General features: G+C 43.3%; 1 protein-coding gene across 1 annotated transcript; it reads right to left on the bottom strand.

The window, feature by feature from the left end:
* Positions 1-1,332: 1,332 nt before the first annotated feature.
* Positions 1,333-19,892, bottom strand: MGST1 (microsomal glutathione S-transferase 1). The gene is made up of 4 exons (XM_075847323.1): positions 19,802-19,892; positions 16,567-16,688; positions 12,130-12,224; positions 1,333-1,646 (listed from the first exon to the last, which is right to left on the bottom strand). Exons 2-4 carry the CDS (start codon positions 16,684-16,686, stop codon positions 1,400-1,402), a joined length of 462 nt encoding a protein of 153 aa, XP_075703438.1. The 5' UTR covers positions 16,687-16,688; positions 19,802-19,892; the 3' UTR covers positions 1,333-1,399.
* Positions 19,893-21,239: the final 1,347 nt, after the last annotated feature.

Raw genomic sequence — 21,239 nt, 5'->3', positions numbered from 1 at the left:
TGTCTGTATCTCTGGTGGTCGGGGGCAGTGAAGGGGTTAATGTCTGTATCTCTGGTGGTCGGGGGCAGTGAAGGGGTTAATGTCTATCTCTGGTGGTCGGGGGCAGTGAAGGGGTTAATGTCTGTATCTCTGGTGGTCGGGGGCAGTGAAGGGGTTAATGTCTGTATCTCTGGTGGTCGGGGGCAGTGAAGGGGTTAATGTCTGTATTTCTGGTGGTCGGGGGCAGTGAAGGGGTTAATGTCTGTATCTCTGGTGGTCGGGGGCATTGAAGGGTTTAATGTCTGTATCTCTGGTGGTCGGGGGCAGTGAAGGGGTTAATGTCTGTATCTCTGGTGGTCGGGGGCAGTGAAGGGGTTAATGTCTGTATCTCTGGTGGTCGGGGGCATTGAAGGGTTTAATGTCTGTATCTCTGGTGGTCGGGGGGCAGTGAAGGGGTTAATGTCTGTATCTCTGGTGGTCGGGGCAGTGACGGGGTTAATGTCTGTATCTCTGGTGGTCGGGGGGCAGTGACGGGGTTAATGTCTGTATCTCTGGTGGTCGGGGCAGTGAAGGGGTTAATGTCTGTATCTCGGGTGGTCGGGGGCAGTGAAGGGGTTAATGTCTGTATCTCTGGTGGTCGGGGGCGGTGAAGGGGTTAATGTCTATCTCTGGTGGTCGGGGGCGGTGAAGGGGTTAATGTCTGTATCTCTGGTGGTCGGGGGCAGTGAAGGGGTTAATGACTGTATCCTGGGGGCAGTGAAGGGGTTAATGTCTGTATCTCGGGTGGTCGGGGGCAGTGAAGGGGTTAATGACTGTATCCCGGGTGGTCGGGGCAGTGAAGGGGTTAATATTTGATCGCTTCAGTGTTGCTCATGTGACCGGAAGCAGATCGCTGAGGCCCCTCCTCTTCCTGTCGTGACCATACAGGTGACTGCAGCGCGGGACAGAGAGGACTGGGATTGAGCAGCCGCCACACTGAGGGGGAGGTGCTCCGGGACGTTTCCTCCCATTATAAATCTGAGTTTGCTGTCAGTGAACGGGAACTTTAATGGTTTATATTCAGATAGTAGAAGCCCATACTGAGCTAGTCCTGCCAACAAGTCAGTGCAAATTAAATGTAAAGAGCTTAGTAGCAGGGAGTGTTGTCATAGGGACTCTGAATCGTGTTGTGGAGGTTGATGGCTGTGGCACATGTGATATCCGTGCTCATGTTGTAGCGGAGAGGTTGGAGGTGAGGCTCAGCTTTATCTCCAGAATGGATGGAGCTGCAGTACCAGGTTTCGCCATGGACAGGGAGGGGGCCCTGTTTCTGAGTCTTTCTAATGTTAGACACAAGAAATGAGACCAATCAGGTAAGAAGACCCACATTTATTGTTTCAGTAATGATCGAGACGTGGGGGGCTCCCGGTAATTACCACCTCTAGATGTAGAGCAGACGGCGCATGGTGGAGAACGCCATGGATAACGTCACCAGGAATCCAAGCAGGAAGCTCAGAGCGCGGCTGGGCTGCGGCAGGGGCGTCAGGTAGCAGATGGTGTGCAGCACGCGGCTGCCGGCAAAGATGCGAAAATGCAGCAGAGCGCTGGACAGATCGGGGTTACTGAGGGCGTAGAGTAGACCCACGCCCACAAACGGGACGATGTTCTCAAGGTCATTCAGGTGACACCTGCGGAGAGAGTGACAACGGTCAGTGCAGCCTCACATGTGGGGGAGGGGAGCAATAACTGAGAGGGGGAGGGATCAGTGTGGCCACGCCTCTTCCTTATGATTCAAACTATAGGAGCACTGCTAAACATCACGAGCCGACTCCCCGGTACAGATAGCCATATTTATTGCGAAATAACTGACCACGCGTTTCATCAGGTCCTAGTGCTGGCCCACAGAACAGGCTAAAAAATTGTGAAAAGGAACAATAGTAAGTTGTGATCCAGAAATAATCAGGGCAGCAATAAATACTATAAACAAAGACTATAAACAAAGACTATAAATAAATACTGGTGATTCCAACCCAAAGTCAGTCTTTATTTATAGTCTTTATTTATAGTCTTTGTTATTTATAGTCTTTATTTATAGTCTTTATTTATAGTCTTTATTTATAGTCTTTATTTATAGTCTTTGTTATTTATAGTCTTTATTTATAGTCTTTATGTAAAGGATCTGCCAGGCACAGCTTCGGGGTTAACGCCCATAGGTAATCAGTCGGCACCTGAGTCTATGTCTGTGAGACTGACTCCAGCTTCCACCACTCAGGCTGGCAGGCTTAGGAGTGGGAGAACCTATCGCAGCCTGGCCAGACTCAGCTAGCTCCCGCCCTCTGTCTATTTATACCTGCCTTTCCTGTTCCTCCTTTGCTTGTGATTCTTCTTGTGTGGTTTCCTGGCCCAGCTACAGCTTCTACTATTTGATCCTGCTCCATACTGACCCCGGCTTACTGACTACTCTCCTGCTCTGCGTTTGGTACCTCGTACACTCCTGGTTTGACTCGGCTCGTTCACCTCTCTTGTTGCTCTCGGTGTTGCCGTGGGCAACTGCCCCATTTCCTTTAGCTTTGTGTACCCTTGTCTGTTTGTCTCGTGCACTTACTGAACGTAGGGACCGCCGCCCAGTTGTACCCCGTCGCCTAGGACGGGCCGTGCAAGTAGTCAGGGACAAAGTGGCAGGTAGATTAGGGCTCAATTGTCCGTTTCCCTACCCCTATCTTTACAATCTTTACACTTTATTTATTGTCTTTATTTATAGTCTTTATTTATAGTCTTTGTTATTTATAGTCTTTATTTATAGTCTTTGTTATTTATAGTCTTTATTTATAGTATTTATTTATAGTATTTATTTATAGTCTTTATAGTCTTTGTTATTTATAGTATTTATTTATAGTATTTATTTATAGTCTTTATGTATAGTCTTTATTTATAGTCTTTGTTATTTATAGTCTTTGTTATTTATAGTCTTTGTTATTTATAGTATTTATTTATAGTCTTTGTTATTTATAGTCTTTGTTGTTTATAGTCTTTGTTATTTATAGTCTTTGTTATTTATAGTCTTTGTTATTTATAGTCTTTATTTATAGTCTTTGTTATTTATAGTATTTATTTATAGTCTTTATTTATAGTCTTTATTTATAGTCTTTGTTATTTATAGTCTTTATTTATAGTCTTTATTTATAGTCTTTATTTATAGTCTTTATTTATAGTCTTTGTTATTTATAGTCTTTATTTATAGTATTTATTTATAGTCTTTGTTATTTATAGTCTTTGTTGTTTATAGTCTTTGTTATTTATAGTCTTTGTTATTTATAGTCTTTGTTATTTATAGTCTTTGTTATTTATAGTCTTTATTTATAGTCTTTGTTGTTTATAGTATTTATTTATAGTCTTTGTTATTTATAGTCTTTATTTATAGTCTTTGTTATTTATAGTCTTTATTTATAGTCTTTATTTATAGTCTTTATTTATAGTCTTTGTTATTTATAGTCTTTATTTATAGTCTTTGTTATTTAGTCTTTATTTATAGTATTTATTTATAGTCTGTTATTTATAGTCTTTGTTATTTATAGTATTTATTTATAGTCTTTATTTATAGTCTTTATTTATAGTATTTATTTATAGTATTTATTTATAGTCTTTATTTATAGTCTTTGTTGTTTATAGTCTTTGTTATTTATAGTCTTTATTTATAGTCTTTGTTATTTATAGTCTTTATTTATAGTCTTTATAGTCTTTGTTATTTATAGTCTTTGTTATTTATAGTCTTTGTTATTTATAGTCTTTATTTATAGTCTTTGTTATTTATAGTCTTTATTTATAGTATTTATTTATAGTATTTATTTATAGTCTTTATTTATAGTCTTTGTTATTTATAGTCTTTATTTATAGTCTTTATTTATAGTCTTTATTTATAGTCTTTGTTATTTATAGTCTTTGTTATTTATAGTCTTTGTTATTTATAGTCTTTGTTATTTATAGTATTTATTTATAGTATTTATTTATAGTCTTTGTTATTTATAGTCTTTATTTATAGTCTTTATTTATAGTCTTTATTTATAGTCTTTGTTATTTATAGTCTTTGTTATTTATAGTCTTTGTTATTTATAGTATTTATTTATAGTATTTATTTATAGTCTTTATTTATAGTCTTTGTTATTTATAGTCTTTATTTATAGTCTTTATTTATAGTCTTTGTTATTTATAGTCTTTGTTATTTATAGTCTTTGTTATTTATAGTCTTTGTTATTTATAGTATTTATTTATAGTCTTTATTTATAGTCTTTATTTATAGTCTTTATTTATAGTCTTTGTTATTTATAGTCTGTTATTTATAGTATTTATTTATAGTCTTTATTTATAGTCTTTATTTATAGTCTTTATTTATAGTCTTTGTTATTTATAGTCTTTATTTATAGTCTTTATTTATAGTCTTTGTTATTTAGTCTTTGTTATTTATAGTCTTTGTTATTTATAGTCTTTATTTATAGTCTTTATTTATAGTCTTTATTTATAGTCTTTGTTATTTATAGTCTTTGTTATTTATAGTCTGTTATTTATAGTATTTATTTATAGTCTTTATTTATAGTCTTTATTTATAGTCTTTATTTATAGTCTTTATTTATAGTCTTTATTTATAGTCTTTATTTATAGTCTTTGTTATTTATAGTCTTTGTTATTTATAGTCTTTGTTATTTATAGTCTTTGTTATTTATAGTATTTATTTATAGTATTTATTTATAGTATTTATTTATAGTCTTTATTTATAGTCTTTGTTATTTATAGTCTTTATTTATAGTCTTTATTTATAGTCTTTGTTATTTATAGTCTTTGTTATTTATAGTCTTTGTTATTTATAGTATTTATTTATAGTCTTTATTTATAGTCTTTATTTATAGTCTTTATTTATAGTCTTTGTTATTTATAGTCTGTTATTTATAGTATTTATTTATAGTCTTTATTTATAGTCTTTATTTATAGTCTTTGTTATTTATAGTCTTTATTTATAGTCTTTATTTATAGTCTTTATTTATAGTCTTTGTTATTTATAGTCTTTGTTATTTATAGTCTTTGTTATTTATAGTCTTTATTTATAGTCTTTATTTATAGTCTTTATTTATAGTCTTTATTTATAGTCTTTGTTATTTATAGTCTGTTATTTATAGTATTTATTTATAGTCTTTATTTATAGTCTTTATTTATAGTCTTTGTTATTTATAGTCTTTATTTATAGTATTTATTTATAGTCTTTATTTATAGTCTTTATTTATAGTCTTTATTTATAGTCTTTATTTATAGTCTTTATTTATAGTCTTTATTTATAGTCTTTATTTATAGTCTTTGTTATTTATAGTCTTTGTTATTTATAGTCTTTGTTATTTATAGTCTTTGTTATTTATAGTATTTATTTATAGTATTTATTTATAGTATTTATTTATAGTCTTTATTTATAGTCTTTGTTATTTATAGTCTTTATTTATAGTCTTTATTTATAGTCTTTGTTATTTATAGTCTTTGTTATTTATAGTCTTTGTTATTTATAGTCTTTATTTATAGTCTTTATTTATAGTCTTTATTTATAGTCTTTATTTATAGTCTTTGTTATTTATAGTCTGTTATTTATAGTATTTATTTATAGTCTTTATTTATAGTCTTTATTTATAGTCTTTATTTATAGTCTTTGTTATTTATAGTCTTTATTTATAGTCTTTATTTATAGTCTTTGTTATTTATAGTCTTTGTTATTTATAGTCTTTATTTATAGTCTTTATTTATAGTCTTTATTTATAGTCTTTGTTATTTATAGTCTTTATTTATAGTCTTTATTTATAGTCTTTGTTATTTATAGTCTTTATTTATAGTCTTTATTTATAGTCTTTATTTATAGTCTTTGTTATTTATAGTCTTTATTTATAGTCTTTATTTATAGTCTTTGTTATTTATAGTCTTTATTTATAGTCTTTATTTATAGTCTTTGTTATTTATAGTCTTTGTTATTTATAGTATTTATTTATAGTCTTTATTTATAGTCTTTGTTATTTATAGTCTTTATTTATAGTCTTTATTTATAGTCTTTGTTATTTATAGTCTTTGTTATTTATAGTATTTATTTATAGTCTTTATTTATAGTCTTTATTTATAGTCTTTATTTATAGTCTTTGTTATTTATAGTCTGTTATTTATAGTATTTATTTATAGTCTTTATTTATAGTCTTTATTTATAGTCTTTGTTATTTATAGTCTTTATTTATAGTCTTTATTTATAGTCTTTATTTATAGTCTTTGTTATTTATAGTCTTTGTTATTTATAGTCTTTATTTATAGTCTTTATTTATAGTCTTTATTTATAGTCTTTATTTATAGTCTTTGTTATTTATAGTCTGTTATTTATAGTATTTATTTATAGTCTTTATTTATAGTCTTTATTTATAGTCTTTATTTATAGTCTTTGTTATTTATAGTCTTTATTTATAGTCTTTATTTATAGTCTTTGTTATTTATAGTCTTTGTTATTTATAGTCTTTATTTATAGTCTTTATTTATAGTCTTTATTTATAGTCTTTGTTATTTATAGTCTTTATTTATAGGCTTTATTTATAGTCTTTGTTATTTATAGTCTTTGTTATTTATAGTCTTTGTTATTTATAGTCTTTATTTATAGTCTTTGTTATTTATAGTCTTTATTTATAGTATTTATTTATAGTCTATTTATAGTATTTATTTATAGTGTTTATTTATAGTCTTTGTTATTTACAGTCTTTATTTATAGTCTTTATTTATAGTCTTTATTTATAGTCTTTATTTATTGTCTTTATTTATAGTCTTTATTTATAGTCTTTGTTATTTATAGTCTTTATTTATAGTCTTTATTTATAGTCTTTGTTATTTATAGTCTTTATTTATAGTCTTTGTTATTTATAGTCTTTATTTATAGTATTTATTTATAGTATTTATTTATAGTCTATTTATAGTCTTTATTTATAGTCTTTATTTATAGTATTTATTTATAGTCTTTATTTATTGTCTTTATTTATAGTCTTTATTTATAGTCTTTGTTATTTATAGTCTTTATTTATAGTCTTTATTTATAGTCTTTGTTATTTATAGTATTTATTTATAGTATTTATTTATAGTATTTATTTATTTATAGTCTTTGTTGTTTATAGTCTTTGTTGTTTATAGTCTTTGTTGTTTATAGTCTTTATTGCTGCCCTGATTATTTCTGGATCACAACTTACTATTGTTCCTTTTCACACTTTTTTAGCTTGTTCTGTGGGCCGGCACTAGGACCTGATGAAACGCGTGGTCCGTTATTTCCTAATAAATGTGACTATCTGTACCGGGGAGTCGGCTCGTGATGTTTGGCAGCGCTGCTATCGCCCTGGTTTTTCTTCCTAGTTTTCCTCTGATTACGGCTGCTGCTCACGGATCCGGTACCAGCGAGAGCGCCGCTCGAATTATTTCAGAATATTCCCGTATCCACGATTGCGCCTCATCCTGACCACGTGAGAAGTTCTGCTGTTACTTATGTTCATCCAAACCCCCCACGGTTCCAAACGCCTGTGCGAATTGAGATGAACCGTGAATAAAACCGCGTGGGCGGCGAATCTTACAGCGCTCACTGCCCCCATTCTCTTCTGCCATCTGACCACACATAACCTGCACAGAGGGAGGAGCCTGTAAATTGTATTGTCATGGCTCATTATAAACGGAAGTGCCACGCCGCCTATTAAAAGATACAATTCTGGTGATGTGACGAGCTGCCGCCATTTTCCTGCAGTGTTAAATCTGGCGGTCTACGTGGTATATGAGCGTCTTGGATTTGCGCGGTCTTTTATGTGACTGGACGTTACACGGACTCGTTATGCAGTCGTGGGCGGGCTGAGGGGTCGTTGACGTCCATTATACGTTCCGATCGTTTACGTTTCTCCTCGTTACTAATTCAACAAATGGAGACGATGCGACTGTGCTGGGGTAAAGATCTCCACAATCTCGGACTCGTAACGGACGCGTGCGGAGTGAAGAGGAGAATCAGCGCCGGGCGACAGCACAACAATTCCAGTTACTGCACAATTACTGCCCGGAATGCTCACTGCTGCCCTCTGTTGGCCAATTACCTCTGCAGATGGAGGAGATGCACAAGGACACCCTGTGCAGATGGAGAAGACATGAGGACACCCTGCGCAGATGGAGGACAGACATGAGGACACCCTGCGCAGATGGAGGACAGACATGAGGACACCCTGCGCAGATGGAGGACAGACATGAGGACACCCTGCGCAGATGGAGGACAGACATGAGGACACCCTGCGCAGATAGAGGACAGACATGAGGACACCTTTCACAGATGGAGGACAGACATGAGGACACTCTGCGCAGATGACTCAATAATACTCCGCACAGATGGAAGAGACGCAAGAAAACATCTTCTACAGTTGGAGGACAGACCAGACAGATACATATGGAGTAAAGATACTTTCGTTCCCTCCACAGATTGAGGCGCAACCCAAGGATGTCCTCTACAGATGCAGGAAAGAGGCGAGGCCGCCCTTACAGATACAGGAAAGAGGCGAGGCCGCCCTCTACAGATGCAGGAAAGAGGCGGGGCCGTCCTCTACAGATGCAGGAAAGAGGCGGGGCCGTCCTCTACAGATGCAGGAAAGAGGCGGGGCCGCCCTCTACAGATGCAGGAAAGAGGCGGGCCGTCCTCTACAGATGCAGGAAAGAGGCGGGGCCGTCCTCTACAGATGCAGGAAAGAGGCGGGGCCGTCCTCTACAGATGCAGGAAAGAGGCGGGGCCGTCCTCTACAGATGCAGGAAAGAGGCGGGGCCGTCCTCTACAGATGCAGGAAAGAGGCGGGGCCGCCCTCTACAGATGCAGGAAAGAGGCGAGTCCGCCCTCTACAGATGCAGGAAAGAGGCGGGGCCGCCCTCTACAGAAGCAGGAAAGAGGCGGGGCCGCCCTCTACAGATGCAGGAAAGAGGCGAGGCCGCCCTCTACAGATGCAGGAAAGAGGCGGGGCCGTCCTCTACAGATGCAGGAAAGAGGCGGGGCCGCCCTCTACAGATGCAGGAAAGAGGCGAGGCTGCCCCTACAGATGCAGGAAAGAGGCGGGGCCGTCCTCTACAGATGCAGGAAAGAGACGGGGCCGCCCTCTACAGATGCAGGAAAGAGGCGAGGCCGCCCTATACAGATGCAGGAAAGAAGCGAGGCCGCCCTCTACAGATGCAGGAAAGAGGAGAGGCCGCCCTCTACAGATGCAGGAAAGAGGCGAGGCCGCCCTCTACAGATGCACTAAAGAGACGGGGCCGCCCTCTACAGATGCAGGAAAGAGGCGGGGCCGTCCTCTACAGATGCAGGAAAGAGGCGGGGCCGTCCTCTACAGATGCAGGAAAGAGGCGAGGCCGCCCTCTACAGATGCAGGAAAGAGGCGAGGCCGCCCTCTACAGATGCAGGAAAGAGGCGAGGCCGCCCTCTACAGATGCAGGAAAGAGACGGGGCCGCCCTCTACAGATGCAGGAAAGAGGCGGGGCCGTCCTCTACAGATGCAGGAAAGACATTTGTGATCCCTTCACAGATGTACAAATTAAAGAGACTCAATAATACCCGACACAAAGGGGGGAAAGATATGAAGACATCCTCTATAGGTGAAGCAAAGACACAGGGGCGCAACCTGCAGTTGGAGGAGAGACACACGGATCCCCTCTGCATATGATGAAACATGAGGGCGTCCTCTGCAGGTTGAGGAGAGACATGAAGCTGCCAACTACAGATGGGGAAGAAAAGCACAGACACGGTCTCTGTATGGAGGAGAGACTCAAGGACACCCTGTGCAGACGGAGGAGAAACTCAAGGACACCCTGTGCAGATGGAGGAGAGACTCAAGGACACCCTGTGCAGACGGAGGAGAGACTCAAGGACACCCTGTGCAGACGGAGGAGAGACTCAAGGACACCCTGTGCAGACGGAGGAGAGACTCAAGGACACCCTACGCAGACGGAGGAGAGACTCAAGGACACCCTGTGCAGACGGAGGAGAGACTCAAGGACACCCTGTGCAGACGGAGGAGAGACTCAAGGACACCCTGTGCAGATGGAGGACAGACTCAAGGCCACCCTACGCAGACGGAGGAGAGACTCAAGGACACCCTACGCAGATGGAGGAGAGACTCAAGGACACCCTGTGCAGATGGAGGAGAGACTCAAGGACACCCTACGGAGATGGAGGAGAGACTCAAGGACACGCTACGCAGATGAAGGAGAGACTCAAGGACACCCTACGCAGATGGAGGAGAGACTCAAGGACACCCTGTGCAGACGGAGGAGAGACTCAAGGACACCCTACGCAGATGGAGGAGAGACTCAAGGACACCCTACGCAGATGGAGGAGAGACTCAAGGACACGCTACGCAGATGAAGGAGAGACTCAAGGACACCCTGTGCAGACGGAGGAGAGACTCAAGGACACCCTACGCAGATGGAGGAGAGACTCAAGGACACCCTGTGCAGACGGAGGAGAGACTCAAGGACACCCTGTGCAGACGGAGGAGAGACTCAAGGACACCCTGTGCAGACGGAGGAGAGACTCAAGGACACCCTACGCAGACGGAGGAGAGACTCAAGGACACCCTGTGCAGACGGAGGAGAGACTCAAGGACACCCTGTGCAGACGGAGGAGAGACTCAAGGACACCCTGTGCAGACGGAGGAGAGACTCAAGGACACCCTACGCAGATGGAGGAGAGACTCAAGGACACCCTACGCAGATGGAGGAGAGACTCAAGGACACCCTGTGCAGACGGAGGAGAGACTCAAGGACACCCTACGCAGACGGAGGACAGACTCAAGGCCACCCTACGCAGACGGAGGAGAGACTCAAGGACACCCTACGCAGATGGAGGAGAGACTCAAGGACACCCTGTGCAGATGGAGGAGAGACTCAAGGACACCCTACGGAGATGGAGGAGAGACTCAAGGACACGCTACGCAGATGAAGGAGAGACTCAAGGACACCCTACGCAGATGGAGGAGAGACTCAAGGACACCCTGTGCAGACGGAGAAGAGACTCAAGGACACCCTACGCAGATGGAGGAGAGACTCAAGGACACCCTACGCAGATGGAGGAGAGACTCAAGGACACGCTACGCAGATGAAGGAGAGACTCAAGGACACCCTGTGCAGACGGAGGAGAGACTCAAGGACACCCTACGCAGATGGAGGAGAGACTCAAGGACACCCTGTGCAGACGGAGGAGAGACTCAAGGACACCCTGTGCAGATGGAGGAGAGACTCAAGGACACCCTGTGCAGATGGAGGAGAGACTCAAGGACACCCTGTGCAGATGGAGGAGAGACTCAAGGACACCCTGTGCAGATGGAGGAGAGACTCAAGGACACCCTGTGCAGATGGAGGAGAGACTCAAGGACACCCTACGCAGATGGAGGAGAGACTCAAGGACACCCTGTGCAGACGGAGGAGAGACTCAAGGACACCCTACGCAGATGGAGGAGAGACTCAAGGACACCCTACGCAGATGGAGGAGAGACTCAAGGACACCCTACGCAGATGGAGGAGAGACTCAAGGACACGCTACGCAGATGGAGAGACTCAAGGACACCCTACGCAGACGGAGGAGAGACTCAAGGACACCCTGTGCAGACGGAGGAGAGACTCAAGGACACCCTGTGCAGACGGAGGAGAGACTCAAGGACACCCTGTGCAGATGGAGGAGAGACTCAAGGACACCCTGTGCAGATGGAGGAGAGACTCAAGGACACCCTGTGCAGATGGAGGAGAGACTCAAGGACACCCTGTGCAGATGGAGGAGAGACTCAAGGACACCCTGTGCAGATGGAGGAGAGACTCAAGGACACCCTGTGCAGATGGAGGAGAGACTCAAGGACACCCTGTGCAGATGGAGGAGAGACTCAAGGACACCCTGTGCAGATGGAAGTGTGACATGAATATTTCCTCTACGCCCTCTGCATATGAAGAAAATAGGGCGCCCCCTGCATGTGGAGGATCTAAAGCCGTCTTCTACAGATGGTGGAGAAACTCAATGAGACCGCACACAAATGGGGCAGAAACATGAATACGAGCACTACAGATGGAGGATAGACATGAGGGCGCCCCCTACGTTATGTAATGTATTTGGATGGTGATTTTTACCTGCGCACCCGCTCTACTTCTTGGTCAGTTCGGATGTATTTCTTGGAGTCCCCTCCTCTGCTTTGAGCTGCAGCATCTTCAGGATTAGCAAAAACCTGAAATCGACAGAAAATTGTCCATTATTTATTATGCGCTCATTGCTTTAATTACTAGGACATTGCATTGTGGGTAACTATATAAACGCAAAACAAGGGATTTATGGGTAGTTGAGAAGCTACAGACTATTTTGTAGGTTGTCATAACGGTGTAACAAGAGGCCTATACATGGGGCATATACAGGGTTATATACAGGGGTGTTTACTGTACAGGGGCGTATACATGTTTACATACAAGGGCGTACAGTGGGTTACATAAAGGGGCGTAAACAGGGTTACATACAGGGTTATATAGAGGGGCGTATATGGGGTCAAACAAGGGGGCGTACGGCGGGTTACACACGGGGGCGTACGGCAGGTTACACACAGGGGTGTACGGCGGGTTACACATGGGGGCGTACGGCGGGTTACAAATGAGGGCGTACGGCGGGTTACACACGGGGGCGTACGGCGGGTTACAAACGGGGGTGTACGGCGGGTTACACACGGGGGCGTACAGCGGGTTACAAACGGGGGTGTACGGCAGGTTACACACGGGGGTGTACGTCGGGTTACACATGGGGGCGTACATCCGGTTACATATAGGGGCTTACAGTGGGTTACATACAGGGTTATATATAGGGGCGTATACTGGATTTCATACAGGAGAGTATACTGGGTTACATACAGGGGCGTATAGTGGGTTACATACAGGGGTGTATACTGGGTTACATATAGGGGTGTATACAGAGTTACATACAGGGGTGTATACAGGGGCATATAGTCGGTTACATATAGGGGTGTATACTGGGTTACATACGGGCGTACAGTGGGTTACACACAGGGGTGTATAATGGGTTACATACAGGGTTATATACAGGGGCGTATAGTGGGTTACATACAGGGGCGTATAGTGGGTTACATACAGGGTTATATACAGGGGCGTATAGTGGGTTACATACAGGGGTGTATAGTGGGTTACATACAGGGGCTATAGTGGGTTACATACAGGGGCCATAGTGGGTTACGTACAGGGGCATATACTGGGTTATATACAGGGTCACATATAGGGCGTATAGTGGGTTACATACAGGGTTGTATACTGGGTTACATACAGGGGTTACATACAAGAGGCGTATAGTGGGTTACATACAGGGGCGTACAGTGGGTTACACACGGGTGTATAATGGGTTACATACAGGGTTATATACAGAGGCGTATAGTGGGTTACATACAGGGGCGTATAGTGGGTTACATACAGGGGCTATAGTGGGTTACATACAGGGTCCATAGTGGGTTACATACAAGGTTACGTACAGGGGCATATACTGGGTTATATACAGGGTCACATATAGGGCGTATAGTGGGTTACAGACAGGGGTGTATACAGGGTTACATACAGGGTTGTATACTGGGTTACATACAGGGGTGTATACTGGGTTACATACAAGAGGCGTATAGTGGGTTACATACAGGGGCGTACAGTGGGTTACACACGGGTGTATAATGGGTTACATACAGGGTTATATACAGAGGCGTATAGTGGGTTACATACAGGGGCGTATAGTGGGTTACATACAGGGGCTATAGTGGGTTACATACAGGGTCCATAGTGGGTTACATACAAGGTTACGTACAGGGGCATATACTGGGTTATATACAGGGTCACATATAGGGCGTATAGTGGGTTACAGACAGGGGTGTATACAGGGTTACATACAGGGTTGTATACTGGGTTACATACAGGGGTGTATACTGGGTTACATACAAGAGGCGTATAGTGGGTTACATACAGGGGCGTACAGTGGGTTACACACGGGTGTATAATGGGTTACATACAGGGTTATATACAGAGGCGTATAGTGGGTTACATACAGGGGCGTATAGTGGGTTACATACAGGGGCATATAGTGGGTTACATACAGGGGCGTATAGTGGGTTACATACAGGGGTGTATACAGGGGCGTATAGTGGGTTACATACAGGGGTGTATAGTGGGTTACATACAGGGGCTATAGTGGGTTACATACAGGGGCTATAGTGGGTTACATACAAGGTTACGTACAGGGGCATATATTGGGTTATATACAGGGTTACGTATAGGGGCGTATAGTGGGTTACAGACAGGGGTGTATACTCTGTTCCATACAGGGGTGTATACTGGGTTACATACAGGGGTGTATACAGTGTTACGTACAGGGGCATATACTGGGATACATACAGGGGCTTATAGTGGGTTACATACAGGGTTACGTACAGGGGCATATACAGGGTTACGTACAGGGGCATATACTGGGTTACATACAGGGGTGTATTCAGGGTTACATAAAGGGGTGTATATAGGGTTACATACAGGGGTGTATACAGGGTTACATACAGGGGTGTATACAGGGGTTTAGGGGTGTATACTGGGTTACATACAGGGGAGTATAGTGGGTTACATACAGGGGTGTATACCGGGTTACATAAAGGGGCGTATAGTGGGTTACATACAGGGGTGTATACAGGGGCGTATAGTGGGTTACATACAGGGGTTATACAGGGTTACGTACAGGGGCGTATAGTGGGTTACATACAGGGGCGTATAGTGGGTTACATACAGGGGGTGTATACAGGGTTACATACAGGGGTGTATAGTGGGTTACATACAGGGGTGTATAGTGGGTTACATACAGGGGTGTATAGTGGGTTACATACAGGAGTGTATAGTGGGTTATATACAGGGGCGTATAGTGGGTTACATACAGGGGTTATACAGGGTTACGTACAGGGGCGTATAGTGGGTTACATACAGTGGCGTATAGTGGGTTACATACAGGGGTGTATACAGGGTTACATACAGGGGTGTATAGTGGGTTACATACAGGGGTGTATAGTGGGTTACATACAGGGGCGTATAGTGGGTTACATACAGGGGCGTATAGTGGGTTACATACAAGGGCGTATAGTTGGTTACATACAGGGGAGTATAGTGGGTTATATACAGGGGCGTATAGTGGGTTACATACAGAGGCGTATAGTGGGTTACATACAGGGGTTATACAGGGTTACGTACAGGGGCGTATAGTGTGTTACATACAGGGGTGTATACTGGGTTACATACAGGGGGGTATAGTGGGTTACTTACAGGGGCGTATAGTGGGTTACATACAGGGGTGTATAGTGGGTTACATACAGGGGCGTATAGTGGGTTACATACAGGGGTGTATAGTGGGTTACATACAAGGGCGTATAGTGGGTTACATACAGGGGCGTATAGTGGGTTACATACAGGGGCGTATAGTGGGTTACATACAGGGGTGTATAGTGGGTTACATACAAGGGCGTATAGTGGGTTACATACAGGGGCGTATAGTGGGTTACATACAGGGGTGTATACAGGGTTACATACAGGGGCGTATAGTGGGTTACATACAGGGGCGTATAGTGGGTTACATACAATGGCGTATAGTGGGTTACATACAGGTGTGTATACAGGGTTACATACAGGGGCGTATAGTGGGTTACATACAGGGGCGTATAGTGGGTTACATACAGGGGTGTATACAGGGTTACATACAAGGGCGTATAGTGGGTTACATACAGGGGCGTATAGTGGGTTACATACAGGGGCGTATACAGGGTTACATACAGGGGCGTATAGTGGGTTACATACAGGGTTACATACAGGGTTACGTACAGGGATGCAGCTGGGGGGCATTTTTCTCTGGCCGGGTATTTAGATACAGGACTAGGGCAACAGAATGATTATTTGCCCTGGTGAAGGGGAATGGCAGCTCCCTGACATTTCCCCAATATAACATCTACTGGTATCCTGATCCTAGGGCCCCAATATAACATCTACTGGTATCCTGATCCTAGGGCCCCACTGTAGCCGGGATGGGAGGACCCTTTGTGAAGAAAATGACCACATAAAAGTTTTTACAGTGATTGTTCCAGTCAATCCTTTCTACCACTCCCAAGTCCCACACCTAGAACCCCGCCCTCAGGTCCTAAAGGAGAACCCCATCTACAGGTCCTACACCTAGCACCCCATGCCCTACACCTAGAACCCCGTCCTCAGGTCCTACACCTACAACCCCGTGCCCTACACCTAGAACCCCCTGTCCACAAGACCTACACCTAGAACCCCTGCCCCCATGTCCCACGCCTAGAACCCCGTCCTCAGGTCCTACACCTAGAACCCCCATGTTACACAGCGAGAAGCACCAAATCAGACACTTAGAACCTCCTTCCGCATGTCTTACACCTAGAATCCCTTTTCTCCCTGTGTGGCCCCATGCCCTGGACTGAGAAACTTCTGCCTCTTTGTCCTACCCCTAGAGCCCCCCACATGCAGCGAGTCCAGGGGTGCGGTGATTACCTTCCGGGTGATTCTGTAGAAAGACGTCATCACGCTCATTAACATCATTTTAACAAGGACAATGGAGGCGTAAGTGGCGAACGCCCTGAAGACCTCATTATCCACCAGCTGCTTCATCATTCCTGCAAGAGAGAAGACGTCACCCCACAGCGGCCAAGAAGAGGAGGAAAGCTTTATGTGTGACTAGAGTAGAACGATCACCACAGAATATCAAATCACAACCGCCGCAGGAAGATGCCCCATAAGTCCCAGATCCTACAGAGTAGTCACCGACTAAGAAATACAGGCTATTATTCTCTGTTATCAGACATGTCAGGCTGGGGAAGGATGACTGTAGGACAGGTGAATACAATCTATTGTTCTCTGTTATCAGACATGTCAGGCTGGGGGAGGATGACAGTAGGACAGGTGAATACAATCTATTGTTCTCTGTTATCAGACATGTCAGGCTGGGGGAGGATGACTGTAGGACAGGTGTATACAATCTATTGTTCTCTGTTATCAGACATGTCAGGCTGGGGGAGGATGACTGTAGGACAGGTGAATACAATCTATTGTTCTCTGTTATCAGACATGTCAGGCTGGGGGGAGGATGACTGTAGGACAGGTGAATACAATCTATTGTTCTCTGTTATCAGACATGTCAGGCTGGGGGAGGATGACTGTAGGACAGGTGAATACAATCTATTGTTCTCTGTTATCAGACATGTCAGGCTGGGGGGAGGATGACTGTAGGACAGGTGAATACAATCTATTGTTCTCTGTTATCAGACATGTCAGGCTGGGGGAGGATGACTGTAGGACAGGTGAATACAATCTATTGTTCTCTGTTATCAGACATGTCAGGCTGGGGGAGGATGACTGTAGGACAGGTGAATACAATCTATTGTTCTCTGTTATCAGACATGTCAGGCTGGGGGAGGATGACTGTAGGACAGGTGAATACAATCTATTGTTCTCTGTTATCAGACATGTCAGGCTGGGGGAGGATGACTGTAGGACAGGTGAATACAATCTATTGTTCACTATTATCAGACATGTCAGGCTGGGGGAGGATGACTGTAGGACAGGTGAATACAATCTATTGTTCTCTGTTATCAGACATGTCAGGCTGGGGGGAGGATGACTGTAGGACAGGTGAATACAATCTATTGTTCTCTGTTATCAGACATGTCAGACTGGGGGAGGATGACTGTAGGACAGGGGAATACAATCTATTGTTCTCTGTTATCAGACATGTCAGGCTGGGAGAGGATGACTGTAGGACAGGGGAATACAATCTATTGTTCTCTGTTATCAGACATGTCAGACTGGGGGAGGATGACTGTAGGACAGGTGAATACAATCTATTGTTCTCTGTTATCAGACATGTCAGGCTGGGCGGGAGGATGACTGTAGGACAGGTGAATACAATCTATTGTTCTCTGTTATCAGACATGTCAGGCTGGGGGAGGATGACTGTAGGACAGGTGAATACAATCTATTGTTCTCTGTTATCAGACATGTCAGGCTGGGCGGGAGGATGACTGTAGGACAGGTGAATACAATCTATTGTTCTCTGTTATCAGACATGTCAGGCTGGGGGAGGATGACTGTAGGACAGGTGAATATTATTATTTCAGTTACTTATATAGCACCAACATATTACGCAGCGCTGTACAGAGGTCCTCTTTTTTACTGTCCTCACTGGGGCTCACAATCTAAATTCCCTATTGGAGTGTGGGAGGGAACCCACGCAAACACGGGGAGAACATACAAGCTCCATGCAGATGTTGGATTTGAACCCAGGACCCCAGCGCTGCAGGCAATAGTGCTAACCACTGAGCCACCGTGAATACAATCTACTGTTTTTATATTTATATATCTCACTCTGGTGTCTGGAGCTACGTGGAGCAGCGTGTAATGAAGCCCCCACTCTCTAATCTGTCATAAGCAGTTTTCAGTCACCACCTGCATAACATGACCCCACGGACGGACGTCTCACCCCTAAACAGCTTTACAGGGGTCACTCTGTACATTTTATGCACCTTGTGCTGTTCCTATGTTACCTCATGTCTTATACTCCAGTCACATCCAGGGCTGCGAGGTGATCTATGAAGGGGGCAGTAATGTTCACACGGGGTCTTTTGCCGAGTTTTTTGACGCGGAAACCGCGTCGCAAAACTCGGCAGAAACGGCCCGAGAACGCCTCCCATTGATTTCAATGGGAGGCGTCGGCGTCTTTTTCCCGCGAGCAGTAAAACTGCCTCGCGGGAAAAAGAAGCGACATGCCCTATCTTCGGGCGCTTCCGCCTCCGACCTCCCATTGACTTCAATGGGAGGCAGAGAAAGCGTGTTTTCTGCCCGCGGCGCTCAATGGCCGCGGGCGAAAAACGGCGCGATAATTGCTATTCACACGGAGTATTTTGGGGGAGGAATATCTGCCTCAAAGTTCCGTTTGGAGCTTTGAGGCAGATATTCCTCCCCCAAAATACTCCGTGTGAACATAGGACAGATTTTCCTCTCCCTGCACGCTGATTTTCGCTATACTTATCGCAGCATTTTTTGCCCGCGGCCATTGAGCGCCGTGAAATACGCTTTCTCTGCCGCCCATTGATGTCAATGGGAGGTCAGAGGCATAAACGCCTGAGGATAGGGCATGTCACTTCTTTTTCCTCGCGGGAAAAAACGCCTCCGCCTCCCATTGAAATCAGGAGGCATTTTCAGTCGTTTTATTGGTGCGTTTTCCACATAAAAAAAACCTCAGTGTGAATTGGCCCTAAAGACGTTTGCTCGTTCATCTCCGGCGTTTCCTCGTTCAGTCTTTCCTCATATTTACCCCCCTCCCATACACATGGACGCTCCACCCAAAATGGGCACTAGATAGAAGGGAATAAGTCAGTGCCAGAGTCCGATCACCCCCCCCCCCTCTGGCAGCCGCTTATCTCCTGCGGGACAAAGTCTTTTCACTTGACATGTGGCATTAGGGAGAGTTGGACACCCCCACACATCAGGTAATCGGCCAGTCCCACTGACTTCTCTCTAACGTGTATGGGCTGCTCCACTGTTGAGGAGGGGTGGGGACATCTATGTTACGCGTTTCCTCAGGTTCCCTGGGCCCGATATCAAATAATTATATAAAGATTCAAAACAGAAAACTCCTGACAATAAAGAAAAGTCCGGGAGAGAAGCGGCAAAAACACCTCACCAGACAGCAGCGCCGGCTCCGGGGAGAGAAGCGGCAAAAACACCTCACCTGACAACACCGCGGGTCCGGGGAGAGAAGGCGCTGCGATCCGGAGAACAAAGTCCTTCCTAATTTACTAGACACCGCCTCCTCTCCGGGCCCCCGCCCCCAACTGTCCCCTCTCCGGGCCCCCGCCCCGCCCCCACCTGTCCCCTCTCCGGGACTATATATACATTATAACCAGGGGTGTAGCTGCGGGGACTATATATACATTATAACCAGGGGTGTAGCTGGGGGACTATATATACATTATAACCAGGGGTGTAGCTGCGGGGACTATATATACATTATAACCAGGGGTGTAGCTGGGGGACTATATATACATTATAACCAGGGGTGTAGCTGGGGGACTATATATACATTATAATCAGGGGTGTAGCTGGGGGACTATATATACATTATAATCAGGGGTGTAGCTGGGGGACTATATATACATTATAACCAGGGGTGTAGCTGGGGGGGACTATATATACATTATAATCAGGGGTGTAGCTGGGGGACTATATATACATTATAACCAGGGGTGTAGCTGGGAAGGCTATATATACACATTATAACCAGGGGTGTAGCTGGGGGACTATATATACATTATAACCAGCGGTGTAGCTGCGGGGACTATATATACATTATAACCAGGGGTGTAGCTGGGGGACTATATATACATTATAACCAGGGGTGTAGCTGCGGGGACTATATATACATTATAACCAGGGGTGTAGCTGGGGGACTATATATACATTATAACCAGGGGTGTAGCTGGGGGACTATATATAAATTATAATCAGGGGTGTAGCTGGGGGACTATATATAAATTATAATCAGGGGTGTAGCTGGGGGACTATATATACATTATAACCAGGGGTGTAGCTGGGGGACTATATATACATTATAATCAGGGGTGTAGCTGGGGGGGACTATATATACATTATAAACAGGGGTGTAGCTGGGGGGGACTATATATACATTATAACCAGGGGTGTAGCTGGGGGACTATATATACATTATAACCAGGGGTGTAGCTGGGGGACTATATATACATTATAACCAGGGGTGTAGCTGGGGGACTATATATACATTATAATAAGGGGTGTAGCTGGGGGGACTATATACACATTATAACCAGGGGTGTAGCTGGGGGACTATATATACATTATAACCAGAAGTGTAGCTGGGGGACTATATATACATTATAACCAGGGGTGTAGCTGGGGGACTATATATACATTATAACCAGGGGTGTAGCTGGGGGACTATATATACATTATAACCAGGGGTGTAGCTGGGGGGACTATATATACATTATAATCAGGGGTGTAGCTGGGGGACTATATATACATTATAATCAGGGGTGTAGCTGGGGGACTATATATACATTATAACCAGGGGTGTAGCTGGGGGACTATATATACATTATAATCAGGGGTGTAGCTGGGGGGGACTATATATA

Source organism: Rhinoderma darwinii (assembly GCF_050947455.1).
Source record: "Rhinoderma darwinii isolate aRhiDar2 chromosome 3 unlocalized genomic scaffold, aRhiDar2.hap1 SUPER_3_unloc_18, whole genome shotgun sequence".
NCBI lineage: Eukaryota > Metazoa > Chordata > Amphibia > Anura > Rhinodermatidae > Rhinoderma > Rhinoderma darwinii.
The sequence above is the reverse complement of the archived record's forward strand: the minus strand, read 5'-3'. Positions and strand labels throughout refer to the sequence as shown.